At 38.9% G+C, this 13,932-nt stretch overlaps 1 protein-coding gene across 2 annotated transcripts in view; it reads right to left on the reverse strand.

The window, feature by feature from the left end:
- LOC124414757 (lachesin-like) overlaps positions 1 to 13,932 on the reverse strand; it is a 75,892-nt gene that overhangs the window by 11,757 nt on the left and 50,203 nt on the right. For both annotated transcript variants that reach the window (XM_046895817.1, XM_046895819.1), the window contains exon 3: positions 6,500 to 6,660. In XM_046895817.1, coding sequence (XP_046751773.1) covers positions 6,500 to 6,660 — 161 coding nt within the window. The remainder of the gene's footprint in view (positions 1 to 6,499; positions 6,661 to 13,932) is intronic.

Below are 13,932 nucleotides of genomic sequence, written 5' to 3' on the forward strand. Positions count from 1 at the left end.
ACTTTGCATAGGACGCGGGCAAATTTTTCTACCACACCTCTCAGGTTAATTCAAAGATTGATAAATAAGTACCGACGATGGTAGAAATCTTGCGAAAACTCGGCTTGAGTGTCTGTAATTGAAATTCCATTCCGTAATACTCTCGAGGCATTTTACTACCCACGATTATATTCCCTGATCTCCGTCCATTCACACAACCAGATTCAACATCTTCTCTGTTATTATTATTATAGTATGCATATTCAGAAGTAGACGCGATTAACTGACAATGGCGTGTGAATTATACGTCTACGTTTATATGCGAACGAATTAGCAAGGTTTATACTATATAAAGTATATGCATTTGAATTAATACAAGGATCAATATTGAACTCGCGATTTTCCGCCCTCAGAGAGAGAGAGAGAGAGAAATAGAAAAAAAAGAATAATTATTTCTCCCTTTATTTCTACTTGTTATACCAATCAAACGATAGCAGCGGAACGTTTCCTGTCTGTGTTATTTCACGGTATTTTTAATTACTACTTTCCGGCTCGCGTGTACGGTGATAATAATCGCAGGAAACTTGCTAGCTCGACGTTTTTTCATAGACAAGTAACTCAGAGGGATTAATCGCGGCGTAGAAACGTGGCCAAAGTTTTTTACCCGTCACCGACAGTAAAGTTAAGATGATAGCGTGAATAATACGAGAACAGATTTACAAATACCGTTACACTTTTTTATTCTCTCTCTCTCTCTCTCTCTCTCTCTCTCTCTCGCTCTCTCATGTATCGTTAAATTTTTTATCGTTGCGATAAAGGTTTTATTAATATTTCATATTGTGTGTGCAAGGCGCGTATGTATATAGTTTCTAGTTCGAGATTATATTTTCCTGTATTACATATAGGTATGTAATACTGCATGTATGCATATAGTACGTACATAATGCAAGAAGTTACAGGTGGTGGTAAGTTATACTTACGTACAAACATGCTCATGCAATCTTCATAATTTCATCAATCATTTATGTATGTATATAATACATATTCATGCTTGATTGGCATGCCTATAGACGGGGTTTTCAAGACTCCATTATCGATTAGTGTGCAGTCTCCATTTCCGTTTTTCAAATTTTTCTAATTTTTCTTCCCATTTCTTCCATTTCTCCCTTGATTCTCCGCTCGAGCGATCCAAACGCCGGAGCTTCGTTATCGCACTTATTCGTCATTTTCATTTGGCAAAATTTTCATCGGGACACCACCCAAATGTATTTCAAATCGTTAGAAAAAAATCTGTGTAAAGTTTCAAGCCTCTACGTCAACTGGAACACCTGCCTCGAAGCTTCGAAAGTCTTAAATGTAAAGTACATGGATTTTTTATAATCAGTTAGGTATTTCGTTTCACATGACTTTGGTATAAATCGAGGAACCGATTTGAAACTTGGCAGAGATGTTGCTTATAATGATAGGAACAAACGGTGAAAATTTCAAAATTTTATCATAATTTTATAACGTATTTCTTTTTTTATATAAGCTCAATAGCATCACTTTTTATCAGGCTTATAATAAGGAAACAATAATTATAAAGTTTTTAAATTTTCGGGGTCTGTCTCTATCATCACAAGTAACAACTCTGCTAAGTTTCAAATCGTTCCCTTGATTTATACCAAAGTCATGCAAAACGAAGCAACTGATCATAAAAACTGCACGTTCTTTACATTTAAGACTTTCAGAGCTTAGAAGCACATGTTCCAGTTGACGTAGAGGCTTGAAACTTTACACAGATTTTTTTCTAACGATTTGAAACACATCTGGGGGAGGGGGGTCTCAATGAAAATTTTTCGACCCCCAAATAAGGGCCACCTTAAGGTATACATGTATGTCCCCTCTTATCATATAAGTTACAGTCGCATTCATAGTACTGCATGCCCTAATTCGTTTAATCCTCAATTCCATACAAGCCAATTGAACGATCGCTCTCGATCGTCGATCTGCATACACGCAATTGTGCACTTCTTACTTTTTATATAATATATAAACACTCTGCAACTACTGGGGATGAAATACTATAGTAGGTAGGTATAATTCAACTCTATCATAGCGTAGGTATCGAGTTTCCTCGTCAAAGCTTCAAAGGCGTTTACGATCCCCTCTCGCTATATGGCCGCTGTTCCCACGTTAGTATTACGACTTCGAAAAAATTTCTTGACTCTAAATTTCTCGCTCGAATAACCGGCGGATCGCGTTTCCAATACTCCTCCACCCCTATAACCCGCTTTATAACGAGAGGCGATGTGATTTCTATTTATAATCGGATAATCAGCACTCGGGTTATGAAATTACGAGAAACAGGAGTAAGTGCGTCCCCCCCCCCCCCCCCCTAGATTTACCATTTTTTCGTACCACTACCAATATTCCAGGCATTATTCCCAAGTGCTCAACGATCGAAACCGCCGAGCGTGAAATCCTCCGAGCGCGGTCTTTGAGTTTACGGTTGTGTTTAGAGCGACGGGTTATAGTAGGCGGCAATACCGGCTATGAATAAGGTATTTAGAAGCTATAACATCGTAAGTCTGGCCATTAACTCGACCAGATGTGTTCAAAACCCGTATAACAGGCATTGAGACCGCGTCTCTTTCGGTATTGGAAACCAACCAATTAGCCCGAGAGGTATATATATATATATATATATGTGTGTATATATATGTATGTATGTGTGTATGTATGTATATCACATATATATATATTCTAGTCTATTCTATATCAATCCCCCAGCAGATGCTGCAGCAGGCATTTCACTCGCATACTTAACTTGCATTTATTTATTTTATTATTAACGTGCACGTCTCAAAGCGTTTCGAAGCTTGCAAAATAGAGCCTTTATTTTTTGCTAAATTTTTTTTTTTTTTAATTTTTAGACGAGTATTTCAAATTTCTCTATTTCATATTTACGTAGAAATAGGAATAAAAAAAAAACGCGTGTTTTGTACGACGATGTTTATAAAAAACCGCTTTTAAATATAATTTTGTAATGAAATAAAATAGGAAAGGAGAAAAATAAAATACAAGAAAGCAAGAGTAAGTACTAAAGTTGAAAACGTTCATCGAAATGTTCCGGTTCGTATCGGTCAGTGTACGATAGTACAAAGAAAAAAGTGTGAAATTTTTTTGCTACCGAAAAAATTCGCGTTCGCCTTTCTGGCGCGGTATATTTTACAGGGCAGCCAACCACCTGCGTCCACATTTTATCATGATGAAGATTTACAATAGCGGCTGGCTAAACATTTATTATATGTATACATACGTACATAACGTATGATATTATAATATACAGGGTCGTATAAAATGTGCATAGCATGGAAGGCATAAACGCGTCAAGAATTGGTCATAAGTATCAATTAATATTTGTGTATAATATAATATGTACGCGCGAGCACTAAACGAGAGGAGAAATAACGAGCCAAGTGGAAAACGTGTGTAAAACGTATCACTGCTGAGGCGGGTGGGAGTGGGAATCCCGGAAGGCCGAAAAGTCGATTGATCGAAAAGCCGCGACTTTCGAGATGCGGATTTTAAAGTAAGGAATGATCAGTGTATCGAAATTGGGATTTTCGATAGATCACTCGGTGGAATAACTGTTTTCCCGAAAGATCATTTAACCGAACGCTCTTTTATGAGAACAAGGATTTTCAGAATAGTCGGTATTCCGAATGAACAAAGCACGGAATGTGAAGGTATAGAAAAACGAAAGTTACGAAATTGAAAATTGAGAGCGGCTGGTACTTCGAACAGCCAAAAAATGAAAAAAATTATTTGTCGAATATCAAAGTTCAGAAGGAACGGAATATCAATTCGCAAAATGCAGAAAGACCGGAATACCGAATCTCCTGAGAGTTGGGAATTTGTGAAATTGGTCAACTCGATGCTAGCTTTATCAAAATGATCTTAATGTTTGAGACAATCGTCCGTGTCGTCAAAGAAATAAGAACGTGAAGGAATAGGCAAGATATTTTTAATAACATTTAAACGTTACATCTTTTCTCCCGTACGTTCAATTCATTCGAGACATTCTTGCATTAAATCGTCTTCCAGATTCACGTCAGCGCCCTCGTGTCACTTCAAAAGCGTAACGCCATCTACTAGCCGCATCTGGTCACGTTGGAAAGAATAAACGTGTTTCCGACGTCTTGCAACCTTCCGGTATTTTGTCTATTTTGTCTCAGTGGGTTTCGGGATTTTGACCTTTCGAGTCTTTGGTCAGTCGTTATCGATAAATTCGAAATCGTAAATATTCGAAAAACACACGAGACCGACATTTGAAAAGTGGATTGTTTGAGTGTTCGGTATCTTTGCAAATCAATATTTTGCGATTCGTAATCTTGCCCATTCAAAAAAAAAAAAAAAAAAAAAAAAAAAAAACAGAATTTCGGTACGAATTTATTTATACACTTTCGCATTCTCAACTTTTATTTCTCTACAGGATAACTTTTCGTATTCACGATCTTTCTACGTTTTTAACTCCGGTTAATTTGACTTTTGGGATTTCGTACCGTCGAATTTCCGGTCCTTCGTTTTTTTGAATCCCACCCGCTGCAGCAACGTAGCTGCATTTTCTACGTGCAGCAAGGACCCCACTGTATCGGTCGTAATTGCAGTCACCGCATCGCGAAAACTCTAGGTAGGTAAAAGTCCGCGAAGCGACGCGGTAAGTAACGATTAAGCCGCTTTTGCCCGAAGCCAGCATCAGACGAAGCTCGACTATATAACACCTACTATAGACTTATACATATACACTATTCTCTGAGGAACTTACCGCGACAGTGTAAAACTTTGTTCCGCGAGGTAGGTAAAGTGGATTTTTTTTTTTATTCTTTCTTTCTATCTTGAGAAAAAATGAAAAATAAAAACAGAGCAGAGAATCGATCAAAGTTAGAACCCGCGATTTCCCGCCTTAACATTTTTATGACCCCCGTCACTTCTTCGATCGTTTTTTTCTTACACACGATAATTATTCACCCTCGTATCGTTCACGATGAAAAATTATAAGCGGTCTTTGCTTTTAAATATTTTTACATATAGGTATGTGCTTATTGTTAGTTGCAGGTTACTTATACAGTAATATATATGTGTAATCAAATTCGACTAAGTCCGGGTGCGTGCAATCATACGGTATGTGCAGTGCTTCGATTCGAGGATATAATACATTACTTGTGTCAAACACGCCGATACGCGACAATTGTCAGTATAGCTGCCTGTCAAAAGTTCCCACCTCGTGAAATTAGAAAAAAAGAAACAAGATTTCCCCGAAGATTAAGCTTCCGGTAAGCAAAGTCTGAATATTGTGAAAAAAGTTGAATATAAGATAAGAGAAAAAGAAAACTAATATCCAGCGATAAAGTAGCAATTATTGTATTTTAAAAAACACTTGACCTGATTTATCAAGACTCTGGAGATTTTATGAAACCGGAAACCAATTTTCACTCTAGAACCATTCAAACAGTTTCGTAAAATTTTTATTAGTCGAGAACGGAAGTTTGCAAGCCATCTATAAAGTCAATTTCGTAATTTATTTTAACGAGATAAAATGAGGCGGGAACTTTCGTCGATGCTTATAAAATTATACGGATTACGAATGAATGTATTATTTTGAGAAATTTGTCTCTATCTCGAACAATTAATCGTTTTACATAATTATTAATTCATAACAATTATGTCTACTAAAGACATCGCGAAATATCGGCGAGGTTTGATGATTTTCTTGCGCTCGAAGAATACAAGTGCGAGGTTCAGATAGGAGGACATGAATGAAGACAGGAATCGGCAAACTGATCGCGAGATACACGCAAGTATATTTGGGGGGGGGGGGGGGGGGGGGGCAAAGCGGGGTACTTAAGGAAATACTTAGTTTTCGAGTACTGAAATACACTGAATTTTTTTTTGTCAATTGAAACCAAAGAAAATAAAATTAATTTCAGATCTAGGAGGGAAAATTTTTTTTTTAAATTCTAAATAATGCTCAATAATGTTTATAGAAATGATTTTTGACTATTTGAAAAACATATCGAAGAAATTTTTTTTTTTTTATAACGTTTAAGGGTACCCCATTCCCCCCCCCCCCCTGCTCTGTTTTGCCCACCCATCCTATATATATAAATAATGAAATTCTTATTTTTCTACGAAAAAGGAAATATTATATGCATATACGAGTATCTCGCGATCATGCGACGTGATAATCCTACGTAATTAACAGTAGCGTCGATACATCAGTCGATAGTTCAAAAAGTATAAAGACCATGCTCAGTTCGGAGCGGGCTGCGATGATGATGGTGCTGTTTTTATAAATATATTTTTTGCAATATATATATATATATATATATTATAATTTTTTTTTCTTTGGTTTGGTCTGGTTTGGTTTTCAAATGCAGTGCTGAAGATGCAGGCGGGCGCGCGTAGAATGCAGTGAGTAGAGAAGTGCAGGTGGATGTTGGAGTCCTTAGTGGACGTTATTTGGTAAGATATTTACCCGGGCCTTGGCGCCTGCACCGTGATCGCCACCCGCAGAAGCGGAAGAACTCACCCGGTTTCCACCCAGGTTATTAACCACACAGGTGAAGGTCGCGTCCCGTCCCTGCGAGATCGTCACGTTCTCCAAGGGGTGAAGAAAGTCCGGCACGAACCCCGTGGCTGAAACATTTCGACATAAACGTTTCTCTTATTATTTACTTCGTCGTTATATGTAGGTACAGATAAGAGTTTGTAGAACTAATTTTTAACCTTATCGATTATAATGGCAATTTGTTTGTTCTTTGACCTAAGACTCGTTCAAATTTCCCGCCGAATTTCAGTAACACTTTAATCATTTACACAGTCGCACAAATTATTCAAGTAACTCGTGCCACCCTTAAAATACTTCTATGTGCTTGGAATTAGCGATTCTAGCATCTTTGGATGTTTTACTTTCTGTTACGCAGACGACTTTTCTAATTGGTTAGAGCTCCCGTGACGCGATGGACGAGGCGGGAAATTCAAACGTAAAAAGAAGGAAAAGTTGTAAATTCTTTACGCTGCGAATCTCCGAAAGATCCAAATGTTCAAGAAAATTCCAACGAAATTGGTAATTCTCGTAAAAACTTTATCTCTTAGCTGAGTTTTTCTATGTTTCTTCATTCCTTCTGTCTCCCCGAGACGAGGGACCGAGGATCTCGCCAGTGTCTTTTTGGCAGACGACAATGAGATTGACGTTTTGATACCGTCCATGGCACGTGTCATTCGGAAAGACGTTTGTATATAGCTACTATTCCTCTGGGTATATTCCTCTGCCGGTGGTCTGGACTGTCTGTTTCAGAAGAAGTGGAAAGAAGAGAAATAGAGAGAGAGAGAAAGAGAGAGAAAGACGTGGAAAAAGAGAGAGATAAATACATTCTTCGTTCGCCTTGTGGACTCGGGTAAAACACGCGTATATCGCCAGGAATTCCGTGATAAAAAGAGAAAAGGATAGAAGAAGAAAAAAAAAACGGTGTGGAAAGAAGGTAAGAAAAAATGGCGATAAGGTTTCGCATTGCAAAGAAACAAAAGAAGGGACTCGGTAACCGCAACTGTGAATTATAATTGGAAACAAGAAACAGGTGAGAAAAGTTTTCTGCTTTTAAATTCAGGAGTGAAAAATTTGAAATTAATACCCGGCAAGAGGCGACGAGCAAGAAAACTAGAAAAATGGCTGAGAATCTGGTTTCGAATATCACGCGAAGTGATGGGCATGGAAAATTGTTTGTTTACGCATTGAGATCAGGGAAAATCGGGGCGTATATCGGATTGAATTTACATCGTTTGGCGGATCGCTTCGCGGATATCTTGGATGGCGGTTTCAGGATTCTCCTGGAGGCGCGAGCGACGGCGACGCCTGCGTCGCGCGTCGCGTCGGCTGAATTTTACGAGGGTATTTGCACGGTGGCAATATTTTACGCGCCACTTAATGCCGGGTCACGTTTCGGCTCGCCCAACAGCCATCTATGAATCAAACTACATTCTAAAGATTTCCGTTCCCCTCCTCTTCTGCGCCCCGCGAGATAAAGAGCGTAGTCCTCGCAAATCGTCGCGCGCGTGAAGTAGGCTACGCATTATAAATATAAGAGATAATTTATAAAAAAAAATGAACAAATTTTTGTCTCCCGTATTTTAAAATCTTCAGACGCTTTAAAATTTTCGATATTTCTCAAAAGAGTGGATGTTTACCACGAGCAGGGTAAAAGTTTTTTCTTCGAAACCCTCTTTCACGCGGTCCACGTAGTGCAAACTGGGAACGGATTTCGGTAGGTGGTTATAAGAGTTTTTCGGATCCGTAAAGTCGTCGATAACTATAGGTATAAGTACCAGAAGCCAGAGGAGGTCGCCTAAAGTAGGCTTAGCGTTGGCCGTCTGCCGACATCAAGCGAACAAATTCAATTTCCCCGCCTTGCCTCATCCCCTTTTCCACCACCACTTACGAATTTCTTATCTTTTGCCAAGGGGGTTGCGTTGGTGTTGGTGTTGGTGTTGGTGTGTGAGTTATAGATGCTGCGCCGCATCTGCAGCTGCGGCAAGTTATTAAAGTCTGGTAATGCAGGAGACGTGTATGACGTGTGTGTATCGAAGATGCTGGATAATGTACTCCGCGTATCGTGCCTATGCTAATTTCCGCGACTGTCATATCCAGCCCTTAAAAATCTCTTCTCTTTTCGATAATTCAATTTCCGCTGTTGGCTAATCGATGCTGTCGAAAACGTTGCTCATTCTTTTCATCAGATTTCAAATAATCCCGCCTTTTTCTCAAAGATACTTTAAGGCAAATGTGTCTCTCTACGTTAAAAACAATTGTTAAACATTTATGAAAACGCATTGCATATATATAATTTTGAAAAAATAAGTCATTTTCAACCTGTTGAGAAAATTCTGAATATTAGATAATCGTAGTAACGATGAAGAAATAAATGTCCCGATGAAAAATATGAGTCCTCAGTTTCACAATAAACATTTGTATATAAATAAACAGAGTAAATTGCTAACGACTAAATAATTTAATGAGCATACGCTAAAATTTCAGATCAAGGAGCAATTGTTTTGTCAGGGCTACCAACGTTTTTGAGGTTATATACATATGCGGCGGCTTGTCATCTAAATCTACGAATGTTGGTAGCCCTGACAAAACAATTGCTCCTTGCTCTGGAATCTTAGCGTATGCGCATTAAATTATTTAGTCGTTACAAAGTTCACTCTGTACATTTTTTACCTAGGTTTTTTACGTTTTGTAAAATACATATTTTCTCGAATTCTCCTCCTAATTACCTAATCATTTTGTCACGATTTCATCCAAGTTAAAAAAAAAAAAAAAAGAAATCCATACATTTCGTTACACGCTAAAATTCGTTCGGTATTTTCAAACAGAAGAACAGCGATGTAATTCCTCGATGTCAAGATTCCCGAGCAGCAGCAATCCCCCCTCGATTCCGCCCTTTTGTTTTTCGTTTTTCCCATACCTACCTACTTTCCTGTCGGATTAACTTTGGTATCAAGCGTGACAGGCGGAGTGATATCAGGGTCGAGTATCGCAGCACGGACTCGGTGGTATCGCGTTTGGTGGCCGATGGACGTTTTTCCCCCCGTTCAATTTGCGGCGATATTCCGTTGCGGCGGATGCACGAGTTCTTGGAAAAGTGCCTCGCACAGTTTCGGAGTTTGTTTTAGTCGCGAGAGGCGAGAGACGAGCTGATCGACGCCGGTTTCTCCTCCTCTTCCTCCCACCTCGAGGTTCGCAACCCCCGGGGTCTCTGGGGGTGGCGGCGGGAATCAGAGAGAGAAAAAGAGCCGATGGCGGGGGACTCTCGCATCCCGTGGGAGACGTCAGATAGCGCGTTATACCTTCGCGCCGACGACCCTCTTGACCCAGCCTGACCCCCGTCACCCCCGACGCAACCCGACGCCCTCGACTAGTCGGTCACGGATATCAGCGACGGACTCGAACCGCCCTGGAGTTTGTCCTGGAGGGAGAGAATCCTTCGTTTGGGAAGAGTGGCCGAAAATAATCGATTACTTTTTATTACTCGTGATCGGTTTTTGGTTATTTACTCCCACGAACGACGAAATGCAATTTTAATTTATGTGATTAAATTATCAATTATTATCGTCGTCTTACTCACTAAATACCTAAGTGAAAGATAAATGAATATTTTCACCTGAAATTAAAAAATATTTTCAATAAAACTATAAATTGTAAAAAAAAAATTTCAGCTATTAAGACTACATGCTAAAATTTAAATGAAATTTTGGTTTTATATGCATCGTTTAAAAAAAAAATATGAAATAATCGATTATATTCTACCGATTCAATCAAGTCGTGTCCGATTATTTTTTTATGCATTGATTGTTTTCGGCTTCGTGGCCATGGCTATGACGTTTAGGGTGAAAGTAAAAATGTAGAAGGGTCAGAGAATGAGAGGATCGTAGTATAAGAATTCACAGAAATTATGGGAAATTCTGTTTTAGGAAATTTTCAACATTTCAAAAGGTAGAATGTAAAATCATCGGAATGAATGAGTACACAGCAGAATTCTGCCATTTGATTCTTCAAGTCTGACACCCTCTTCAGTGGAAGAGAAATGCTTTTCCTACTTCGTCAACCGCGAATTATTTCTCAGGGTGAAAAACTGGGAAAAATTATGTTGAATAATTTGGTTTTGCAATTTTTGTTAACAAAAAAAGGTTATTCTACACGTTGCGCGATTGTTAATTTTTCAGAAATCAAACTACATCAACATTGTCAAAATTTCATGAAAACTGATCAACACTTCAAGCAACAACAATTTGAAAGTTGAGGAAAATGAGACGAAAAAAATTACCCCAAATCTGACAAACAGACGTTTTGATAATGTGCCGTTTTTTTTTTTGTTTTTTTTTCTTGAGTAAAACCGTAACCGATGTTCGTATATTTCTTCTCTAATCTACGCGATGAAAAAAGTCAGAGTTTTTACTCAAAGACGTAGCGACGTCTTGTCGCTTCTTGACTCATGCCGAGGGAGAATTTGAAAAACAAGAAGAAAGAAAATAAAGAAAGAGGGGAAAAGAAAGAAAGAAAGAAAAAAGCAAAAAGTGGGCGAGTCTTGGAGGGGTGACTTGTTCGATTTTGATCTTTTACTACGAGCGGGGCATATTTTCGTTTCGTTTTTCTATACACCGCGGGGTGGATGTCTCCGCGTCTGACAGGTGCGACAGTCATCCCCCAGATCCCAATGTAATCGCACAAATACCTCGGTGATCTCTGGAACAGACGTCACGCACTGCAGACGCCCCTCCGCCCCTTCTGCCTTCCCTTCTTCTTTCTCCTTTTCCTTTTCCTCAATCTCTTCGTCGCTCATCCTCAACCCGATCAACCCCCGGTATGCCCGACAATTTTCTCGCCACGCTTTTCTTCTCTTCTCTTCTCTTCTCTTTCGGCTCGGTGAAACTTTTCGTTCAGCAAATCGAGTTAAGAGTTCTACTCAACGAGGAATTAAGGCAGGGCCTTTGAACACCTTGGCTAATTCCATTTCATTAAACCGTAACGATTAAACGTTCGGCACCTCTCGTGCTCTCCGGCTGCTATAGAATATAACACACCCAACCATCCCAACCCAATCCTCGAGGCGCGAGAAAATAATAACAATAACAGTTACAGTTTTAGTTAAGAACAGCAACAATAATTCTCGTCGATACACTCGACTAGATACTCCTTAAGTATTGTATACATATATGTATGTATGTACATACAGAGTAGCTAACAGTCGAATGGTTTAACGCGCATGCGCTAAAATTCTAGAGGAAAAGCAGTTGTTTTATCAGGTTTACCAATAGTCGTGAAGGGTAGAAAGGTAGAAAGAAAAATTAGTCTTATTTTTCAATCCCTGAAAAAAAATATTTACGGCATCGGTATTGACGGTTAAGACATTTTGACAAATTGCAAACGTTTTTAGTCGTGGAAATTATTAATCGGGGAATCGGGACCGAAGTTGAGCACAACTGCCACTGACAGATGTCAAAATTTTTGAGGTTACATACATCGCGGTGACCGCCTGTCGTCTGAACTTATGACGGTTGTCCAACCTGACAAACTGACAACTGAGGGCGGGGTCGAAGTTCGGAAAGCGCCTAATTCCGAGTTATTTGATGGCGAAGCTTGAAGTAAAGAAATCAAAGTTTTATAGAGCAAAATTCGGAAAAATAAAGTTTCAATGGAGTAAAATTTGGAAAATTAAAATACACTCACACGGCGTAGTTTACTCAACGAGTGGGAGTAAAAAATGAGAAAAAAGCTAAAATCAGAATGACCATGATTTCGAACATAAAAATATGGAAAATCAAAAACAGAGAAAGATCAAAGTGGTGAAATTTCACCGAGCCAAAAATTCTGAGAACTGAAAGTCTTGGGTCATTCGGAATTTTTATGTTTCAGATTTTTTAATTTTCTCACTTTTGCACTTTCGAAACTTTGACTTTTCGAATTATTCTCTACTTTGATGTTTCGTCGAACTTTAATTCCTTCACTTCAAGTTTCGCCACCAAATAATTCGACAACAAGAATTAGACGCTTTCGAAACTTTCCAAATTCGGAATTTCAACCTCGCATTTCTTGCAGAATTTTAGCGTTAAACCATTCGACCGTTAGATACTGACTCTGTATATACTGCACACAAAATGCAGCGTAAGTCGAGTAACAATCTTTCACTCTGATAGGTACTATCATCAACAACTTGCCTAATTTCATCATACTTATAATTATTTACTCATAGATACTACAACAGTCTTGGTCGGATGAGAACTTCTCCCAAAGTTTCTCCCGCTGTGCTGTAACCTCCACTGTCTACCCACTAACGTCGGCACAAAGTGGTAATTTTACCTACACTGAAAACTTAAAGCTTCTTCAGCGAATATTAAGTTCAGCGGAGGCTCTAAACATAATCGCCCGCTACTTTATACTTTTCAAAAATTCACCACATCTACAATTAGGATACTTAAAATTGTGATTTTGATATCGTAAAAACGGTAAATAAAAATTTGAAAAATCAAACAAATGGTCACATCTGCTAAAGCAAAAAATGGAAACAAATCGCTATAATAATCGCTGATATCTGACCCATCCACAAGTATTCTCCCTACAAGAACGGAATCAAAGACCTTCTGATCCTTAAAGTTTAGCAGTAAAGGGCAAGAGGAACCCTCGTGGCTCTTTTGAAGGAGAAAGTAGACTATGGAGAGAGTACATAACTGATACACGAGGTTGCCTTGTACACAAAGTACTCACCCACACCCACACACAACAAAAAACAGACGTCGAAACAGGGAGAACCAGTTTGGCCCGCGGGGGAATCAGTCGGCAGGACAGCGGAAATTTCGTTGAAAACAAACCCTTCTGATCCTTCAGCCTGCCGAGCATCGTGCGAAATTTTCAATCGATTCCTATCGCAGCTGATTTTCAGCTGCAGTAAAAGAGATCGAAAGGTTGAAAAGCAAAAAATCTCGAGTCCAGTGAGTCCCAGATTATCGGGGCCCACCCCTTTGATTGGACACGAGTAAACACTGGTCTTCGCTGTGATCCTGCCGGGACATTAACTCCTGACCTAAATCCTCCTCTCGGAAATCCTGGTTGTCTCAGTACCGGTTTTACTTCCGCTCTGGAGATTTTCCTTAATTTTATTTGATTTTTTTTCTATTTTATGCAATGATTTTACATTTTTTTCTTTACAAAAAAAAAAAAAAAAAACTTGCCTGCATTACAAATCGTTTAAAAGAAACGAGTGAATATTATTCTTCGATAAAACATTCGCACGGTGTAAAAAGTAAGAAAAGAAGAAGAAGAAGAAGAAGAAAGAAAAAGGAAAAAAAAACACCGTTTTAAATGCAATTTAAATACATCCTTCCCCCCCCCCCCAGAGTTCGTCGCGTTGTTAG

This window comes from Diprion similis, chromosome 14, assembly GCF_021155765.1.
Source record: "Diprion similis isolate iyDipSimi1 chromosome 14, iyDipSimi1.1, whole genome shotgun sequence".
Lineage (NCBI taxonomy): Eukaryota > Metazoa > Arthropoda > Insecta > Hymenoptera > Diprionidae > Diprion > Diprion similis.